This window comes from Rhinatrema bivittatum, chromosome 5, assembly GCF_901001135.1.
Source record: "Rhinatrema bivittatum chromosome 5, aRhiBiv1.1, whole genome shotgun sequence".
Lineage (NCBI taxonomy): Eukaryota > Metazoa > Chordata > Amphibia > Gymnophiona > Rhinatrematidae > Rhinatrema > Rhinatrema bivittatum.
Window position 1 is genome coordinate 211,881,274 of NC_042619.1, and position 15,015 is coordinate 211,896,288.

The 15,015-nt window shown below is 46.1% G+C and overlaps 1 protein-coding gene across 4 annotated transcripts in view; it reads left to right on the top strand.

Moving 5' to 3' along the window:
- PRRG1 (proline rich and Gla domain 1) overlaps positions 1-15,015 on the top strand; it is a 71,434-nt gene that overhangs the window by 20,752 nt on the left and 35,667 nt on the right. For all 4 annotated transcript variants that reach the window (XM_029603109.1, XM_029603110.1, XM_029603111.1 and 1 more), the window contains one exon: positions 9,216-9,376. In XM_029603109.1, the coding sequence (XP_029458969.1) occupies positions 9,216-9,376 (161 nt within the window). The remainder of the gene's footprint in view (positions 1-9,215; positions 9,377-15,015) is intronic.

Below are 15,015 nucleotides of genomic sequence, written 5' to 3' on the forward strand. Positions count from 1 at the left end.
TGGACAAACTGTCAAAATTAGAATTGATACAGATTTCCTTTCTGACAGGAAGTACTGGACCCATGCCTTTAACCCGTCACTTAGCAGATCCTGTGTATTTCAGAGAGAAAAGCACTGAGAGCCAGGCTGAATTTAAATGTTACGTAACAAGCTATGGTGTGGAACCTTTACCTTTTAACTCGCTGAGGAGTTGTGAATATCCAAATAGAAAACATTGGACCTTTTTAATAACATATGCAGCGTTAGTTGCCCAAGAGCACGAATCCCTGTAGGTGATCGCTGGAGAAAGCAGCTTTCAAGATGCATGCAGGAGGGGGAAATTGCCGCTGCTACTTTTTTACCTGCAGATTTTACATCTGTTCACAAAGAGACAACCGCGTCAGAAAAAAGGACCCGCACAAGCCTGCACCTGCTGTTTTGTGGGGATATTCTTCCCTGTGAAATCGTATGTAAGTCTCCTCTCCCCAGGATCGTTCCCCCCCGTGTAAAACCACAAGTTTACTGGCACTGTGCGTGCAACTCTATGCACAGAGAGGATAAGCGTTACTAGCCCCAGCAGTCTGTGCTTTGCTGCCTCCTTCCTCTCTGCTGGTTTTATTCCCGGGTCGTCTCTTTTTTTTTTTTTTTGGTCCAGCAAGAGAAAGTGTTCCCAACACTTTTGACATATGGCCAAGCTTATTGTGACAGTTGGGCGAGGCATGGACAAAAGCTATAAAGCTTCATCAGGGCAGGGTGTGCAGATTGGGTGCTGTCAGAAATAACATCCAATTTTTATTGTTGAATCCCGTTCTCCATAGGTATCTACAGGTAATGCCCAGAATGCAGCATTTGCTAGTCCCATGTCACACCCCCTCGCTGCCACAGAGCAGAAGCTTTCTTACCAGTATGGGATGGTGTAGTCTGTGTTTTTGAGAGACTAGTATTTGCAATGAAAAGAAATCTGTTATTCGGCGGGTTCTCCTAGGACAAGCAGGATGGTGGTCCTCGCGCATGGTTGACATCATTGGATGGAGCCTGGCACGGAAAATGTATGTTAAAGTTTCTGGAACTTTGACTAGACTTACTGAGGATGCCTGGCATGCCCTATACCGCACGTCCACGCGAGGTCCCTCTTCAGTCTTTTGTTTCTGCAGAGCTTTCACCTCGCGGTTAAGTGAGTTCTTGGCTTTTCATTTTTCGCAGGATATTTTCTTTTTTTTTTTTTTTTTCCGCATTCTGTCGACGACAGATCCTCTCAGTTCCTCTCTCATGTCGACGGTGCGTAAGGGCCTGGAGTGCGGAAGATACAAGATTTGTACAACCTACGATGTTTTCGATAAGGCGTTGAGCGTCTCTGCAACGGGAGTCGGCGCCCGCAAATTGGCATGGCTGCAGGCTTCAAATCTCTGACCGGAGGTACAGGAAAGACTCGCTGGCCTGCCGTGTATGAGAGAGATAGGGTGAGGGATGCGGTAGCCCAGTTACGGGACCACCATGAAACCTTCCAACGATTCTCCGCCAGCACTTCTGACCCAACTTCGTCAGCCGGGGAGGTCAGTGAAACAAGATCAGAGGAAGTCTTTCTGCTGCCAGAGGAAGTGCTGCCCCCTCGCTCCTGTTCACAGTGGGTGAGCTCCCGCAGTTGTCCAGGCAGCAGAGAGCTCCCAAGCCCCAGCCAGCCCCGCAGTCAAATCCTGGGATGGAATTTTGACTGCATTGTAGGGGAGCTTAAGCCTGCCACCTGTACCCAAGACGCTGGATCCCCAGGATGGGGGCAGGCTGTGATTCTTTACAAATCAGTGGCCCAGTATTAATTTGGACCAGTGGGTTCTATATAGTCTTTCAAGGGTACCAACTAAACCTATTGGGTGTCCTGCTAAATTGCCTTCTGTGCCCATTTTGAGGGCCAATAGTGCATCAGGAGGGACTGATAAGGGAGCTCTCCATCCTCTTAATGGCCAGAGCGGTTGAATCTGTCCCACCAAGGCAAAGAGGGCAGAGATTCTACTCTCGGTTCTTCTGATTCCAAAGAGAACAGGAGGACTCCGTCCCATCCTAGTCCTGAGGGCCTTGAACAAGTTTATAAAAAGAGAAAAGTTCAAGATGGTTTCCCTGGGCACCTTGCTTCCCCTCTTACAAAAAGGGGACTGGCTATACTCCCTCAATTCGAAGGACACATACACTCACACTGAGGTCTTCCCAAGTCACAGGAAGTATCTCAGATTTGTGGTGGGGAAACAGCCCTTCCAGTACAGAGTGTTGCTGTTCGGGCTAAAGTCAGCCTCACGTGTCTTCACAAAATGTCTGGCCATGGTAGGGGCACATCTCTGCAGGCTGGGAGTGCATGTTGTACGTTTCAGGCAGGGCCTGCTTCAATTGAAGTCTACCCTAAGGCCTCCCCCTGTGTCTTAGGACCTCAACGTGGTGCTAGCTCAGCTTATGAAAGCCTCTTTTGAGCCACTGTGCACAGGAACAGCGAGCTCCAGGCTTTAGTGACTTATCCACCTTACACTAAATTTTTTATGACAGGGCGGTCTTGCATACTCACCCAAAATTCCTGCCTAAGGTGGTGATGGATTTCCATGTAAACCAGTCAATCATCCTGCCAACATTCTTTCCCAGGCCCCATTCGCACCAAGGTAAGCGAACACTGCACAGTTTGGACTTGCAAGCAAGCCGTAGCCTTTTATCTGGAGCAGAAAGAAGCCCATAATCAGTCCACCCAACTTTTTATTTCTTTCAATAGGAATAGGTTGGGGGTTCCCATTGCCAAACGGACACTATCCAGTTGGCTAGCAGATTGCATCTCTTTCTGTTATGCCCATGAGGGACTGCATCTTAGGGGTCATGTCAAGGCTCATTCTGTCGGAGCCATGGCAATGTTGGTGGCCTAATTGTGAGCGGTTCCCATGGAGGAGATCTGCAAGGCTGCAGCGAAGAGTTCGCTCCATACATTTGCATCCAATTACAGTCTGGCAAGGATGGCCGACGTAACAGTAGGTTTGGCCAATCTGTCCTTAGGAATCTCTTTGAGGTGTAGAACCCAGCTGTCCCTGCCTAAAACCCGTTGTTTGGGTTCAGGCTGTCTCCCCCTCTGTTACCAACAGCACTCGTGGTGTTGTGCCCGTTGGCACCTGGTTGGTGTCTGTTGGTCCCCTTTTGTGTTGGGGAAGCAGCCTGTAGCCATTGATTCACCCATATGTGAGGACCACTATCCTGCTTGTCCTAGGAGAAAGTAGAGTTGCTTATCTGTAACAGGTGTTCTCCGAGGTCAGCAGGATGTTAGTCCTCACAAAACCTGCCTGCCGCTCCATGGAGTTGGGTTTCTCCTTAGATTCTCATTTTTATATAATTCTATGTCATAAGACTGAAGAGGGACCCCGCGTGGATGCGTGGTATAGGGCATGCTGGGCATGCTCAGTGTGCCTAGTCAAAGTTCCAGAAACTGACATAAGTTTTCCGTGCCGAGCTCCATCCGATGTCACCCATGTGTGAGGACTGACATCCTGCTGTCCTAGGAGAACACCTGTTACAGGTAAGCAACTCTTCTTTATAAATTTTTGTAAATAAAAATATATGGATGCAGTTCTGTTTGTCATTAGAAACTTTGTAAAGCTCTTTGGAGTTGGGGGCGGGGATCATAGGGCTAGAAACTACTTTGAGAACATAGCCTGCACCTTTTCCTTTTAAATGCATTGTGGGATCGGAGAAATGCTTCAGAATATAACTTTATTTAATGCTTGCATCCAAAGTTAGTTAACTAGCAAGGCTTTGGAGTCTGACCTTGTGTCGTAATAACTTCTAATGCTTCCCAACGAACACTCAGCAAAGTTAAGAGCTAGCTGTACACTGTAGCTCTAGTGCTGCATATAATCCTACGCAGGCAGATAATATTCCTCCCCTCCACGCTACTGCAATACTAACAAACCAGACCCAAAACAAATCAAAATGTCTTACCCAATTAATCAGCAGAATGTGGGCTAATTAGGCCATTAAACAGTAGTAGACGTGTGTAATCAATAGGATCATGTCACTGTCATAAAAGATGCTTTTTTAATTTCCCCCTAATGAAAAGATTTAAAGCTTCAGAAATGAGTAGCTACTGCAGAACTGCTGATACCATGAAGCTGCCATTAGGAGATAAAACCGAAGTGGTTTGAGGATTCCAGTGCACGGCTTCAGTGGCAAGAGAGCAGAAAGCGAAGGCTTTAGTTTCCCCTCCCTCTCTCTTCACGTAGGTGCTCCGGCCAGCTCTGTCTACGGGATTCTCGCCCGCTGATGCAGTCTGTGGCCTGGGGTAAAGCCGGGGCATCCTAGCGCTGTGGGAGGAGTCTTAGAGGGTCAGGCTGTGGCAATGCTGCCTGCTGGGCTGTGAGATAGCGAGAAGGTGGCAGGGAATGTGCGTACCACATGTCAGTCAGGCAGCTGGGATGTAGGAATTGCAGGCTGGTACAGAGGACTCCTCGGATGAGATTCTCTCCCATTAAGAGCAAGGTAATAATACAATGTGTAACCAAGGAACAAACCTAGAAAACACCGCTGCTAAAGAAGGAGCCTTGGTAGTCCCGAAGGCTTGCATCTTTCCACATCTGATAGCCTTAGAAAGACATCCCCTCTATTGACCGCTTGTTGGGTTCTTCTAAAGCAGGGGTGGGCAATTCCTGTCCTCGAGGGTCACAAACCAGTTGGGTTTTCAGGATATCCCTAATGAATATGCATATGAGAGGTTTGCATGCACTCAGCCTCAGTTGTAAGCAAATCTATTGCATGCATATTCATTAGGAATATCCTGAAACCTCAACTGCTTTGTGGCCCTGAGGCACCAGAATTGCCCACCCCTCTGTTAAAGTACTCTTTTTGTCCTGGCCTGTTGGATTCAGCAGAATGGTAATTTTGTGCATTTCTAGAAATTATTTCACTTGGGAACAGCACACCTGAAACCTAAAATATAGAATACAAATATTTATGATTTGAGTCGCTGTTTGAGATCTCAGAAGCGCACACACAGCAGCATTCGATCAGCCACATGGGTGCTCGCGTCCTCAGGCCTGTATCAAGGGCTTTCCTTTTATGTGCTGTGTGATATACTAGCATCCAGCCAGTACAGAACGGGCAGAATCAATCGGACTGGTCACATGAACCCCAGCAACCTTTGCACTGCTGCTGACCCTGAGAGGGACAAGAAATGTGCCTGCCGAGAGAGGCATCGTTTAAAGCAAGGGGACCTCTAAACCAAAAGAGAGTCTCCAGTGCCTGTTGGACATGTAAGTCCTGATAACCACACAAGAACATGATGGTGATCCATCCTTATCCTGCTGCTGGTATTTTTTTTTTTTATTCAGCGGTGGGGGCACTGCTCTTCTGTTCAGTTAGGGACAAAAAAAAGTCTGTGCAGGGAAGGAATTCATAATCACAGTTCTGGATAAATTAAGGCACTGGTCTCACAGTGATGCTTCCTTGAGAAAAAAAAAAAAACCACGTAGTTAATCACAAAAAAGTGTACATGTTGAATATGAAATATTTCTATAACTATCAAACATGTATCAGCTGGCCTCTTACATTGGGAGACATTTTTAATGTGTGAATTTTAAGCATTTCTAAGGGTTTTTTTCTCCCCCCCAGAAAAGTTTTAGTTTGTGCTCTTTCCTTGAGTATCTCAATGTGAGACCAGAGGCTACACAGTGTTCCATTTTTTTTTTCCCTGATTTATTGTATTTCTTCCCTTTTGGGATTGTGACTCTAGATTTTCTCTACTTGGCTGACTCTCTAGTTTTGCCCAGGCATCTGTGTGCCTTTTTTTTTTTTGTGTTATTGTTTTTGGGTTGAACTTTTTCCTTTTGTGTAGACAGAACAGTGACTCATGCATCCTAAACCTATTCATAGAGTTATAGAGTGTGCGTGGGTGTCCGTTCCTACGCGGCGGTGGGTGGGCGAGTTGGGGGAGGGTGGTGCAGGCGTTTTCTTCCAGTAACACTCGCATCAGCCCAGCAGTGCTGGCCAGAATCCGCAGCCGGTCTTGGCGAGAATGAAGAAAATCTTTAAGGAGCCAGCCTGACGGAAGTGCTGTGCACTACTAGACAGGGCACTCTGGCTCATCTGATAATGTGTTAGAGCTTTCTAGCAACTGAAATGGATTAAAAAAAAAAAATAAAAAAATTCAGGAAATGTTTCATTCCATTTCCTTGAGGTGTTAGCAAAAACACTTTGAATTTGGTTCTCGCCAAAAAAATTATGGGGTAGATTTTAAAAGGGTGCGCGCGGGCGTACGTGTGCGCGTGCTACCTGGCATGCGCACGTGTACGCCCGATTTTATAACTTGTGCGCGCAAGGGGGTGCACAGTTGTGCACCTTGCATGCGCCGAGCCGCGCTGCCTTCCCCCCCCCCCCCCCCCCCCCCCCCCGTTCCCTACCTTCCCCGCCCTTTTTATGACTTCTTGGTTTTGTTTCAAAATTTACTTCAGCCCTGGGGCTGAAGTAGGTTGCGCGTGCCGTCCAACTGCCGGCGCGCGATCCCTGGCATAGCAGCAAATGGCCGCTGTGCCTGGAGCCTCTGACCCCCGCCCCTGCTCCGCCCCGGGTCTACGCGCGTCGCCAGGCCTTCTTATAGCTTCAAAAGAATACAAACTATAAGTCGTAAAGGATCTTATTTATCAACTATCCCATTTGGAAAACTAGGAGTTCATTGAGTCAAGAAACAGACAAGTTGAGGTTTTGGGGAATTCTGCATGCGGTATGCTTTTACCAATAGTGCCTCCAACTGCATGCCTTAAACCTGACCTTTGTATTAATATTTCCATTTGTCTCATTGGAATAGTACATTGACTGCACAAGCAGATTTGTTGCCCAGACCTGCATTCTTTTTGTCTGACTAGAAACACTAAGGCTGAACACTTTGCATGGTCTAACTCCTAAAACTGCTTCTGTGATGCAGAGACTGCTTAAAAGATTTGCTCCTTCCATTGTGGTCCTGGCTGGTATAAAGATGTCTGTGGGTAATGCTGGCTCTTGGGGTTCAAGAGAGCTGTGGAAAGGAGAAAATATACCCTCAAACTCTGCTGTGCAAGGTCAAATATTCAGGCCTAGATCCATCATTGGAGGCTTCATCTGTGTAGTTTCTTGGAACAGTTCCTAAATTGCTTATGATGAGCTGAGGGTAATGTGACTTCTTGCTTTACTGCTTTCATAGAGGTATCTTCGGGGTGTGCATTTTTTTTTTATGGTTACTTCGGGAGTTGGCCTTTCTTGAGTGAGTTGGACTTGAGAGTATATACATGTTCATTTTTGAAAAATATACAACCAGGGTTCCATATTTCCTGTTTATTCAGTGTTTGTTTTTAGTTAGTGGAACAACTGACTAAATCAGTAGGCAACAAGTTTTTTTGATATTTCTTTTTTTTTTTTTTTTTTTAAATGATGGTGCTGTAATTTTTACACTTTTTTTTTTTTTTTTTTTTTAATTCTTGTAACCTGTTTTGAATTACATATTGGAAAGGTGAGCTATAGCCCACACAGATAAAATACTGTTTTATTTTAAGAACAAAATATAACAACTTCATAAGTTCAGTTAGTTTTCAGTGCTCAGGTGTCTTGTAAACATAGGCTGTTCACTTTAGGTTTGAGTTTATTGGGCCTTATTCAGATCTTTATTCCGTTGGCTGTAGGAAAGCATTGCAAGGTGTTGGGAGATGGATAGAACTCCAGTAAAAACAGAGTAAAATGAACATATAATTAGGGACCTGTGTTTTTGGTTTTTATTTTATATTTCCTGGGAATTTCAATGTTACAACAAAAATTGGTGGAAAAAATGACTTGTTCTTTCATTGAAATTTCCAGGTTTTTAAACATTTTTCCTGGGAATGCAGGTCCCAATATCAGCAGCCAGATGTTTCTCCACCTTTTTTTTTTAAGCTTGGAAAAATTTCCCATTTCGAGAGTCTACAGCTTCACAAATTAAAAAATTGCAATTTCAAAAAAGAAAACCTGAAAGTAATCTGAGCTCAAGGCCCATAACCCACAGGAATTTAGGGTCTTGTTCCACGCCCTTCCTGAGCTCAGCTTCCCTTTCTGAAGTTGAGATCTGTGTCGGTGCTTAGAATGAACCAATCAAGGTGTTCCCCTTTCAGGTAACAGTTCAAGGTCTGTTATTGGTTTCCAGGTAACCTTGGTATAACATCTGGCAGCCTGCACGGTCCATGGTCTCAAGGTGATTTCTCTGCAGCTTTTCCCGGTAGTGGAGCCTCAGTCAGAGCAGATGATGGAACAGCAGTAACGGTGGTTAAGAGGTTGAGAAACCACCCTATAGAAAGGCATCAGGCACTAGAAATATTTTTTTTTTTTTTACTGCATTGGATCAGTTAACTGTTTTCCTAATGCATTAACATAATTAAAAAAAAAATAAATCCCTAATCCAGTACTTGGCTTTTGAAGTAATCTTGTAATCCTTTAAATACTCCATCTACAATTCCATTGCAGTTAATAAATCTTCACACTCCTTTTTTTTTCCCCTTCTGTTTTGAAATGTTTTACCTCTGTGGTTATAATTCATTTACAGAGTGTGAGAGATCAGTTCCTTGGTTCTCAGTCCTGCCCTGCAGGATGAGAGAGTCTGTGCACAGATAAGTTCTGGGGTGTTGATCACATCTTGAATAAAGGCCGTGGGACCCGCCAGGATGTGTTAGAGCAGAGCGGAGAGCAGTTTGAATGTGTAATCATGTTCTGCACGTAGCTATGCGTTAGGTTTCATCCAGAGAGCAGCACAGCTTTGGTAATTATGGACTCTGTAAGAGGAGTGAAGTATTACGTTTCCATTATTTTCGAATGTGTTTGGGTCCCTGTAGAACAGGTTTTAATCCTCTCGGGAGCTGGAACGCGTGCCGCATGGTCGGGGGGGGGGAATACAATAGGCAGCATGGATGTGTTTGTTCTGTGGTCGGATCATGGGGGGAGATAGCGTAGCTGGAGTGTCCGATGTCAGCAGTTCTCTTGCTTGCTGGAGTTCAGCCATTCTCTGCAGGACACACACACCGAGCTGTGATCCTGCTCCTGTGTCTGCCTCTCAACACTGTTGAACAACACTGCAAGTTTCTCTTGTGCATATTCAACCTTGCATAGAATAATCCAAAGTGCAAGGCAGTTCCCGAATTTTAACCCTAGCAGCTCATCCTCTCGAGCTAGGCTAAGGGCCGCAGTGTGGCATAAAAGCCATAACTTTCTCTTCCTCTTTGCTGCCGTTTCAGTGTTCCTGACGGAAGATGCGGCAAAAACGATTCTGAAACGCCACCCCAGGGCCAATAGTTTCCTGGAGGAGATCAAGCAAGGGAGCATCGAGCGGGAGTGCCGGGAAGAAATCTGCACCTACGAGGAAGCCAGAGAAGCCTTTGAGAACGATGAAAAGACGGTGAGTTCCACACACAAATGTTATGAGGTCCAGGAAACATGCTAATTAGTAGTATTATTGCAGTGGCTGGAAGTATACCCAGGCACATCAGCTAGTCGCATATGTTTGACCTCTTAGGTCTACTGTCCTAGGAGTAACAGGATGAAAGCAATGTTTGGGGATGCTATGGCATGGCAGATTATGGTTCAGATCCCTTGCCCATTGGGACCAGTTGGCATGCTGTAGTGGCAGTATGTTGTGGGGAGGGACGGAAGAAGGCTGCCATTACCATGGTGGCCCTTGCCAGCCCCCCCCCCCCCCCCCCCCAAAAAAAAGGTGCTGAGGGTGCACCTTGGACAAGACGGCCTTTGGGCCAGGAGGGGGGTTCCCTTGAGCCACTGGGCCATGTTTTCTGAGGAAGCCGGAAAAGGAGGAAAAAAGATGAAAAAAATTAAGCAATCTCTGAATTGTATTCTGGAGATAGTCATTTTTCTTTCTTTTAAATCTATTTCTCCATGATGAGCAAGTATGTCTTGGTACAGGTTTTAAGATAAATTCATTGTCTAGTTTGATTCCAGTTAAATATTTTGTGTTCAGCGTCACAACCAAAACAAGCTTCTTGGAGCCAGCCTTCACTTGTTCCCTTTCAGGTTTTTTCATGTACCTGGTGACCGGACTGGATGCTGACGTGAACGCCACCTGAAAAGAATCTGTTCTGAAATGTGCAGCTCACTCTGTGGGGCTCTGCTTTGGTGTCCCTGACATCAGCACTCTGGGTCACCTAGAAAACAAAAAAAATCTAGAACATCGAAATTAAATTATTTCTTAGTATTCAGATAGGTAGATCCATGACCAGTGGGTTATGCACCTCTACCAGCAGTTCGAGACTGAGCAAAGCTGACATCACGGCATATATACCCCTGACATCAGCCCGCCAGTATTCTCTGTCCCCAGCAGATGGTGGACATACATTTCCTTACTGGGAATTGCATTAAAAGTTTTTTATAGGAGAAAAGAAGAAAAGTTTTATTGCCCCGCTCTCCTGTGGTGATATCTTATGATCCCTCCCTCAGTCAAGTTTCTTGAGGTGATATCTTCAGGTCCTTCCCTCAGATGAGTGCCTTGGTCCCATAGCTGGTTTCTGCCAGCATGACCTTAGCTGATAAAAAAAAAAATATATATAGCTGAAAGGCAAGCAAGTATATGCCCTCTCCCCCTGCAGCTGGAGACAAACTCTGTACTCTGCTGTGACAGACTAAGCTCAAGTAAATAGTAATAAAAAAAAAAGAGGTAAGGGGTAGTTGATTTTAGGGATTTCTCTCCCCTCCGTGCTTGACATGCCGATCCAATATCCGTTCCTGCCTCCAGGGGAACTTGGGGGACTCTGGCAGCCTGGCTGGTCGAGCAGCCTTCTGGCCTAGGCCCCCCTCTCAGGCTTAGATTGCTTGCCACATGGTAGGCCGCAGTGGCGTTCGCGCTCTTTTTCTCCGCGCATAAGGCTGCCCTCTTCAGTTATGTCAGTTGTGCTTATATGTCTGGCTGTGTGTCTAGTTGTGCACCTAGCCTGGATGCTCAGTTGGATGCATAGGGGTGCCTAACTGGGTATTCAATTGTGCACGTAACAGCACCTAGGTGGACACGGTGCTACGTTTTAAGGGCACCTAGGTGGGTGCTCAAGTTCGTCTACCTGATTGGTATGTTAGATACCTAATTTTTGAGTGCCTGTGTTTTTGGGTGCTTAATTATTTTTTAAAAGCGCCTGTTGCTTGCACAGCTGGGTGCACAGTTCTCAAGACGCCTGTGTGGAGCGTACTGATGAATGACCATGGCGCCGATAGCAAAGAAGCCTAAGTGCCTTACCCTTTGTGCTGCTTGCCATATTCAGGCCTCTCAGCCTGGTGTCCCCTCTAACTTGTGTCAGCACTGTTTGGAGGCTCAGGGAGCCTTGTCTCTGTCTGATTTTGCTAAGCCTGGTCCTTCCCAGCATGATGCAGGAATGGAAAAATAGTTGCAGGTGGTTTCACCCGGAATTGGGGCTCCCCTAACTGGTTTGTCAGTGGGGGAAGGTAGGCCAGTGGGTACAAGACAGACACCACCTGGTTTTGGCATGGACCCTTCTGCCTTTTCATGGGTGAAATGTTTTCAAGGGCTGCAATCCTTTCTTCAGGCACAGTGGTTGGCCACGGCCAATCTTAACAGATCAGGATCGCAGGCTGTGGATTCCCGTGCACCTGGTCCTGTGGGTAAGCGTCTGAATATATCTAGACCTGCTGTGGGTCACACTGATAGACTGGGATGGCAAGGATGATGAAGCTGATCCTTACTGCCTGGAGGATGGGGAAATTCCTCCAGGGCTGGAGCTGTATGGAACTATGTTGCGTTCCTTTCATGTAGATAAGTTGCCGGCTCTCATTTCCCAGGCATTGAAGATGCTGGGGGTACCAGGGGCTGATTCCATGACTGAGCCAAAGAAAGATCCCATTTTGATTTATGTGTGTTAAAGCCTCATGTTTGTTCCCGATTATGGAGGCTATTCAAGAATAGATTGATCTTGCATGGGGCGCCCTGGAATCTAATTTTAAAGGGGGACGAACCTTGGAAGGGACTGTATCTCCTGGATCCAGCTGCGAGAGAGCAGTTGTGCTTTCCGAAAGTGGGTGTGCTTTGTGGATCGTCATCGAGTGGATGACTATTACCGTAGAAAGGGGGAGCGGCATTGTAGGTTGCTCAAGGTAGAAGATTTGAGGCCATCCTTAAGCAGGCCTTTGAAGCGATGGCAATGAATTTGCAGATAGCTTCTTGTTGCTCCCTGGGGGCTCGCTCTTGTTTACGTCTCTCTCAGGAAGTTGATGAATCTGGTGTGAATTCCAGGGCAGTGATGAAACCGGCAGCTGCTTTTTTGGCGGCTGCGGGCTGCGACTTGGTCTGCATTTCAGCCAGCAGAGTGGCTTTGGTAATAGCAGTTAGGCGTAAGCTATGGCTCAGGAATTGGTCGTCCAATACAATTTCGAGGTTTAATCTTACGAAATTACCCTTTAAAGGATCACTCTTGTTTGGGAGTGAGCTGGAAAAATGGCCAGTAAGTGAGGTGAGTCCTAGGTTCCTCAGTTGCCAGAGGTTAAGAAGCAGACACTGCACTCCTTCGGCACGAGAGGTCATGCTAGGGGTTTTCAGAGGCTTGCATCCCTATGGAGGAGCGGCTTCCCAGAGGACTTGGTCTTTCGGTAGGTCTCACACTTCATCCCAGGTGATCCAGAAGGGGCACAGGCTCGGGTAGTGGGGCCCCTCGAGCCTCTCAATGAAGGCTTGCCGACCAGTAACAGGAGATAGGTTGCCTCTTTTTTTATTGGAGGTGGGTTGAGATCACTTCAGACTAATGGGTTCTGGAGGTGATAAGAGATGGTTATGCTGTGGAGTTTCTCAGTGTCCCTCAGGATGTCTTCATGGTGTCTCCCTGCAACTCTCTGCAGAAGAGACAAGCAGTGGAGTGCATGTTGTCAAGACTACTCAGCCTGCCTGTAGTTCCAGTGCCCAGGTCTCAAAATATGGGCCGATATTCCACTTATTTCGTTGTGCCCAAGCAGGCGGGCTCTTTTCTTCCCATCCTAGATCTCAAGGGAGTCAACCGTCAATTGTGGGTGACTCATTTTTGCATGGAAACCTTATGCTCAGTGATAATGGCCCTACCGAAGGGGGGAGGGGGATGTGTGGATTAAGTATGGGATTTTGTATGCTTATCTACTCAGGATGTTAAAGAGCCAATGAGGAAAGAGTAAAATCCTTCAAATGGTCAAGATTAGATTTATTTTATTTTTTTTGAGCCAGCAGTTTCCTCCTGTTGCTTTTGGAGTTCCAGCTCGGTCCAAATCAGGACAGGGATATGCCATACTGGGTCCATCAAGCTCAGCATCCTGTTTCCAACAGTGGCCAATCCAAGTCACAAGTACCTGGCAAGAACCCAAATATTAAATAAATCTCAAGCTACTATTGCTTAATAATTAATAGCAGTGCCATAACCACATCCTCTGACAATGAATTCCAGAGCTTAACTATGCGCTGAGTGAGAGAGACTTTCTTCGATTTGTTTTAAATGTGCTACTTGCTAACTTCATGGAGTGCCCCCTAGTCCTTCTGTTATCTGAGAGAGTAAATAACCAATTTACATGAACCTGTTCAAGTCCTTTCATGATTTTGTAGACTTCTGTCATATCCCACCCCCCCCTCAGTAGTCTCCTCCAAACTGAACAGCCCTAACTTCTTTAGCCTTTCCTCATAGGGGAACATTCATTCGCAATCACCTGGAAATTTTTCTCATATTTATATCCAATTCCTTACATTAGTTCCTTTCAGTCATGGGTCCTAAATCCAGGCCACTAGGTGTCCCCGTTGTGCTGTGACTGCCTCCCTCCCTCTGCACCATCCCTATCCTTGGCTGACCCATGCCAGAAATTGAACCCCAAGCAGTGAAACTTTTATGACTGGCAGTTGGGATATAACCTTAGCAGTGTGGGGCAGGAGTAACTAGGCAGACTGCATGGGCCAATGGGTCTTTTTCTGCCATTAGTTACTTTACTAGCCTCTTTCAGCTCCTGCTGTGGCACTAGTTTGAGGCCACATGTTTTCAGCTGAAATGCAGATCTCTGGTAAATAACAGGGCTGACTGGAACATTATGGAAAAGGCTTTAAAGGTGGATGACTCGGGCTGACTGAAATTTAACTGGTGTTGAAATCATTGCAGGGGTGTTCTGTCACGGTCCTCAAGGGGGCCTGGTTTACATGATATCCCTAATGAATATGCTTGGACAGTGAAGCAGATACATCTCGTGCATATTGATTAGGGATATTCTGAAAATCTGCCTGCTTTAGCTCTTGAGGAGCAGAATTGGACACCCTGTGAGTCAGTTACGTTGCTACATTTCTCTGTGGATGTAGTCTATTAGATATTTGTTCTTCTATGGGAGCGCATAATTAAAAAAAAAACCACAACTCTTTATTCTGAGGTAGTTTGCAAGAGAAGCTCTCTTGTTTTCCATTGACAAGCACGTATGAATTAGCTATTGTGAATTGGGTGATGTCATCTGATGGTGCTGACATGGTCCCAGCTCTGAGCTCAGTAAAACTGATAACCAAGTGACCATGTTCTATATAAACAAGCAGGCAGGTATGGGCTCTTATGCTTTCTTCCAGGGGCCGTCTAAATTTGGCCATGAGCAGGTTGTCATAATGCCCATCTACAGGCAACTTACCTTTCAGGGATTCAGAATACATTGGCAGACTGCCTCAGCAGAGTGTCACAACTGCACGAATGGCCCTTGGATCAGAGAGTCGTGAATGACTTGTTCAGTTGCTGGGGAAAGCTGATGATTGACTTTTGTCTCCGTCAACAGGAAGTTCAGAAAGCTCTAACCCATGCATCCAAACAGCTACAGATCAGCTTCTGTTAAACCAGAACATCAGTCTGCTCTGTGCATACGCACTGATTCCCCTAATGGCCAGGACTGTCCAGAAGGTCCTTAGGAATGAGGCAATTTATTCTTATTGCGCTAACCTGGCCAGAGTAAATCTGGTTTCCATCTCTTGCCTATCAGTTCAGTCTCTGATTCCATTGCGGATATCTCCATCTGTCATCACACAGGAAGACTGCAGACTCTGCCATCCCT